Here is a 6,000-nt window from a genome sequence, read left to right as displayed (position 1 = left end):
AGAAGGTGATAAAAAATTAATTTATGGCTTAATTGAAACAAACACAGAAATTAAGCTAAGCAAAACTGTGTAAAAACAAATTGAAATGATAAAACGAAACTTAATTTTCATGTGAATTTTCAGTGCTGACTCTCCCATTCTAGAAATTTCAATTTGTTTCAGACAAAGACCACATTTAAGGATTGCCATCCATCAATATCCAGTCTTTGTAGTCAGCTTGATGAAGCCACAGTTTATTGAAAATGCACTTTCCAGGCATCTCGTTCCTATTGGCATCGGAAGGGTTGTGGGCTTCCAGGTTGGGATTGCTCTAATTTTGGCAAATACTTTCAGAATCCCCCCTTTTTTTTCTCGAGCACCTTCATCATCACTTTCGCCTCTTAAAGAACTTCAGGCTTCACGCTTTCGTCACAATCTGCCTAAATTTATGGATAACACCTGTTTCGAAAGATTGGGTGAATAGCCAATCAGACACCGATACTTTCGTTCGGGTAGCTAATTTTTTTTTTATTATTATTATTTGCAACGCAAATCCGCCAACAGATCGGTTAAGAGCCGTGTAATTTTAATTCCATATTCATGAGAAATCGTAATTCACACTTAGAATGGCAATCATAATAAGGCAAATGATAGATGCATGGCAAAATGATAAGAAATGTCAAATGAGCAAAATTAAGGACCGTTTATTCATTTTGGCCAAAATTAAGGACTTTTAAGGACCAAAAATCATTTTTGAAAAAATTAAGGACTTTTAAGGATTGTACGAACCCTGTCTAAATATGTGGAGACCCGAAAGTCCTCTCGAGAGGTGGTAGTAGGGGAAGAGGGAAAGAAGACCTCATACCCATTCCCCGGACTGCTCTCCATCAGAACTGAAGGTGGAACTGAGCGAAGTCATACTGTCACATGTATGGCACTCAATGCTCTTGCCAGCGACAGGCGCAATCTTCCATGCCATGATGAATTTCGTGGGCCTGTTTTAATGTTACACTCAGCCAAGTGAGATAAGTCACAACAATTTTCAAAATATTCAGTGCAGACTAAAGTGTTCATATGCAAAATATATTTACGAGGGCCATCCAGGAAGTAGATTACGTTTCCGTCTGTGTCCGCTAGGGGCGGGGCTAGCACGGCCATCTTGGGGTCAGAGCGTTGCGCAGCTCAGTCTGCATCTAGCCGTGCTAGTGAGAGGTTTGTGCTGTGCTCCGCTCAGATACTGTGACGGTTTGAAATGTCTGCGTTAATTGAAAATCCCGCGAGGTGCGCTCAGTAATAAGGTTTCTGACTGCAAAAAACTGTAAACCGATAGAAATCTATCGGCAGCTTCGTGAAGTGTATGGGGACAACATTATCACTGAAGGTGGAGTGCGTCAGTGGGTCATAAGATTTCAAAATGGCCGAACCAATGTTCACGACGAAGATCGAAGTGGGAGACCCAGCATAGTGACCGCCGAACTTCTCGAAAAAGTCGATGCTAAAGTCCGTGAAAATCGAAATTTCACAATAACGGAACTTTCTTTGAGTTTTCCACAAATTTCGCGAAGTTTGTTGCACGAAATCATCAGCGAAAAGCTTGGTTACCACAAGTTTTGTGCAAGATGGATTCCAAAAATCTTGACAGAGGACCACAAAAATCAGCGAATGGCTGCAGCGTTGAACTTTTTGGACGCTTACCATAAGGATGGTGACTCTTTACTCGATCGCATCGTTACTGGTGACGAAACATGGGTGAAACATGTGAACTGTGAAACGAAATTGCAATCAATGCAGTGGGGGCACACAAGTTCTCCCCAAAAACCCAAGAAATGCATGCAAACAATGTCGGCAAGGAAGATGATGGCGACTGTTTTTTGGGACAGAAAAGGTGTAATTTTGGTGGACTTCCTGGAAAGAGGCACTACAATAAACTCTCAAAGGTATTGCCAAACTCTCCAAAAACTCAGAAGAGCAATTCAAAACAAGCGCAGAGGAATGTTGAGCTCTAAGATCTTGTTGATTCACGACAACGCCCGGCCCCACACGGCAAATGTCACTCGTAAAGTTCTTGAATCTTTTAAGTGGGAGTTGTTTCCTCATCCGCCGTACAGTCCCGACCTGGCACAGAGCGACTTCCACCTATTCCCAGCAATGAAGAAGTGGCTGGCTATGCAGCGTTTTGATGACGACGCACAGCTGCAAGAAGAGGTAACGAAGTGGTTGAAGGCGCAGGCGGCCGAATTTTTCGACGAAGGAATTTCCAAGCTCGTACATCGCTACGATAAATGCCTTAATTTGTATGGTGACTATGTAGAAAAGTAGTATTTGAGTGTGGCTTTCATCTGTATATAATAAAATTTGTTTCCTATACTTTGTTTATTTTTTTATTCCAAAACGTAATCTACTTTCTGGATAGCCCTCGTATTTCTCAGAAATAAAGGTGTTCTAAAACAATGTATACGAAAATCTCAAGGAAAAGTAATAAAGTTGATACTAATTTTTCACTAATTCATAGAAAATGATCAGACACATTTCAATCTGAATATTCAAACTGATTCCTCTGATATTCAAATTTTTATGAAAATCATTGGACAGGGTGTCCCATAAATACATAAATATTTTTAAAATTCATAAAAATTGAAGGAATTGGTAGAATTGAATGCGGTTTCCAAAAAAGTTATTATCGTGAAGCGAAATTTTTATGGAGCAGAAAAAATAGTTAAAATTTCATCGACAGAGCAAATGTTTACAAGCAAATCACTCTTATTTTATGAGTCTGCCATCACCACAAATTACAGTTTTTAAGCGAGTTACAACACCATTAAGTGCAGTATGTATATATCCAAATGCATGCAAGAGATTTCGTGGCGAATGGCATTCTCTTTAACTTCACCAAAAAAGATGGGCTATTGCGGCACTTTCTGGACTTGACATAACTCCAAAGACAAAATTCAGTGGTGTTGTCCGGTGACTGAAGAGGCCACTCATTTCTACAGTGATGGCTTTAATTGCTCTTCAGTGAAAGTTTTTCTTAGGAACGTCTTCACTTCGATTTTGATATGAGGAGATGCCTCGTCTTGCATGAACATCACTAAGTCAAAGACATCGTTTTGCAGTAATTGAGCAGGTTTTCCAGCCAGCTTTTGCATAGCGCTCTTCAAAGAAAAAAAGACGCACAATAATGGATGCAGTGAAACCACATCAAACAATTAAACACGGTGAATGTAGGGGCTCCTCAGTATAAACCTATGTAGATTCTTCTTTGCCCAGACTTCACAGTTATGGGTGTTGACTGTTCCATGCAATGAAAAATGAGCCTCATCTGTCCACAAGATATTGAATAGCCATTTTGGATTGTCATCGATTTTCGACAAACCCAATTTGTGAAGTCATATCGCTTAGCTTTGCCATTTGATAAGAGCCGGTGGACTTGATAGAAAGTGGATGCACTTTTGAGTGAAGGATGCGGAATACCAATGTCTCCAGTATTTCTGTGCAAAAACACTGAGCAAAATGTCGGATGAAACTTCTATGCCGAATTTATCCTCGGCTGATCTCCCAGACTACTCTGCTGTAACTGCAGATGTTGTTCCTCATGAAACGCAATTTGATATTATCATTAGCCACCCACGTGGTGTCCTCCAGAGCAAGTTAATCCCACAACTGACGTTACGACAGATACGTCAATTTTGTATTTGAAGGATAAATTGCGCAGTATGGAACATGAAAGTTCAACATTACAGGGCCAAGCCCAATTGTCAAGACTTCTTCGTAATTTGGTTGCTAACCCTAGCACCGACCACGAGGTGAAACAGATTGTTAGATTCTTCATCGAACAAGTGAAACGACCAGATTCAAGTCTGTGCATCTCAGAAAACGGATTCTTAGTGTTTCCTACTGAAATATCACTTACTAATGGCTCTGCCTACGGATGTGAATCTCTCTTACCCCTTTGCCGTGCTTTCAGCATATGCAATGCCTTGGATTACGAAGGCGCTGTTATAGCGATTCCTGTCTTTACTTCGAACCCAAACCTTGCACTTGCTTGTTCATTATCACTGAACAAAAACTAAACAGATTTGAAGAAGCATGTAATGTTATTTACCAATATATGTTTTTAAGATTGTTTTATTTTTGCAGAATATATGAAAAAGTAATCATAATATGCTTCAAATCATGAAAGTGATGATTTTGGTTGGAGTGAAGAGAGTTCAGAATGAAATCCATATGCTTAAAATACAAATACATGTAATTACATAATACCAAAAAAAATTAAACTCTTTGTAGCTTTTCTCTATGTTTTATTCATACAAAATTATCTTTAGTTCAATGTGCTAACAAACATTTCAATGTTTGAAAATGTTTCAGTCACTTTAATCATAACCTTATGAACAATATTTAAAAAAATTTCCTTGATATCTATGTATAACAATTTACAGAAATGTCCAAATTGATGAGTGAAATCATGGAATGATTCCGGAAGAGCTGACACAAAATTTACTCTTGTCTTCTTGAGATGATCTAGTATTTTCTTAGCATTTGCATTGTCCAACACAGGAAAATATGTGGAAACCAGTTCCGAATTCATGCATATCCAGATAAGAACTACAGCAGCAAGGACAGTAACAACACTTACAGAAAGGAATCTAAAATGGTTATCTGAAAAGCAAATTCAAATGATAAGAAAATCAATAAAAACCATATATTGAAATATTTACTCTAAACAGGATCCATAATCTTTTAAAATATGCTCTTTTGCAAAAAAAAATCGAAGCACCATAACGGAAGTGGTTGTTTTGGATGAAATTGAATATAGGTATAGCTCATATACAGATAACAAAATGATTGAAAAATCAAGGTCCTAGTACCTGTTCATGGCTCACAATCACCCATTGAATGTTCAAATCAGTAGCTGGTCGAACCGCTCCTGGGGGCAATGCGTGCTTGATTTCATCAATTCAAGGAGTGGTAGAGGTACCTAATGGCATCCTGTGACACATTCTGCCAGGCATTCATCGGTTGTCGCTCCAAATCTGCGATATTTTGTGGTGCCACAATCTGGCAGCCTACTATGCCCCAGACATGCTTGATTGGTGAAAGGTCTGGTGACCTTGATGGCCAAGGAAGAGTATCAACTGCATGGAGACAGTCCACAGATATGCAAGCAGTATATGGCCTGGCATTATCTTGTAAAATGGCCCCAGGATGATGTGCCATGAAGCGTAATGCAACTGGCTGCAGGATGACATTAACATATTGTTGAGCTGTTAAAGATGTATGGAGGATGACTAAAGATGACCTGCTGTCATAAGAAATAGTGCCCCACACGATCACACCAGGGGTTATGGCTGTATGCATTGGTAAAACAAAGGCTGATTGGGAATGCTGGCCCTGTCCTCTCCAGACACGAACACGGTGGTCATCTGCTTCAAGAGTGAAGTGGGATTTATCGCTGAACACTATACAACACCACTCCAGACAACTCCACCGATGTTGTGGGGTCAAAGGCAAACGTCTTCAAGGCGTTTGTCAGCGTAACCCCGTCTCAGACAAGCGTCGTGAGATGGTGGACAGTACCTCGGGAGGTATAGACGTAGCTGTAATGCATTGAATATTTGACAATGATATCGTTGGGCTGGCGAACAATCATTCTACCTTGCCTCGCATTTGTGCTCCTTGGCCTTCCCCAGCCTTAATTTCGTCAGCAATTTCCTTGTAACAACCATTGCTGCTAACATCTTTGCACAGCAGGGTCTGTACACTGCAGGTGGCGGCCTATCGCTCGGGATGACCATCTAGCTTCCCGCAATCCCACAATGCAACCACATTCGAAGTCGTTTAGTTGTCTGTGAGGTCTTTGATACTGTAGTAATGCCATCTTTAGTTGCTGCTTTGCGAAATTACAATGGCAGCAACAAAAAAAAGATACATTTTCCACCTCTGTTACTGGTTTTATACTTTGTGAATTGTGCACTATGATCAAAATTCCTGTTCATTTGCTTTGAAAGTTTGATCATTTGCATG

General features: G+C 40.0%; 1 protein-coding gene across 2 annotated transcripts in view; it reads right to left on the bottom strand.

Annotated features, from left to right (window-relative positions):
• Positions 1-4,256: 4,256 nt before the first annotated feature.
• Positions 4,257-6,000, bottom strand: part of LOC118195983 (uncharacterized) — a 35,234-nt gene continuing 33,490 nt past the window's right edge. For both annotated transcript variants that reach the window (XM_035367334.2, XM_035367333.2), the window contains one exon: positions 4,257-4,635. In XM_035367334.2, coding sequence (XP_035223225.1) covers positions 4,298-4,635 — 338 coding nt within the window. In that variant the 3' untranslated portion in view covers positions 4,257-4,297. The remainder of the gene's footprint in view (positions 4,636-6,000) is intronic.

Source organism: Stegodyphus dumicola, chromosome X1, assembly GCF_044657685.1.
Source record: "Stegodyphus dumicola isolate Sdum_Otavi_A_Nest chromosome X1, ASM4465768v1".
In the NCBI taxonomy this organism is placed as follows: Eukaryota; Metazoa; Arthropoda; class Arachnida; order Araneae; family Eresidae; genus Stegodyphus; species Stegodyphus dumicola.
The sequence above is the reverse complement of the archived record's forward strand: the minus strand, read 5'-3'. Positions and strand labels throughout refer to the sequence as shown.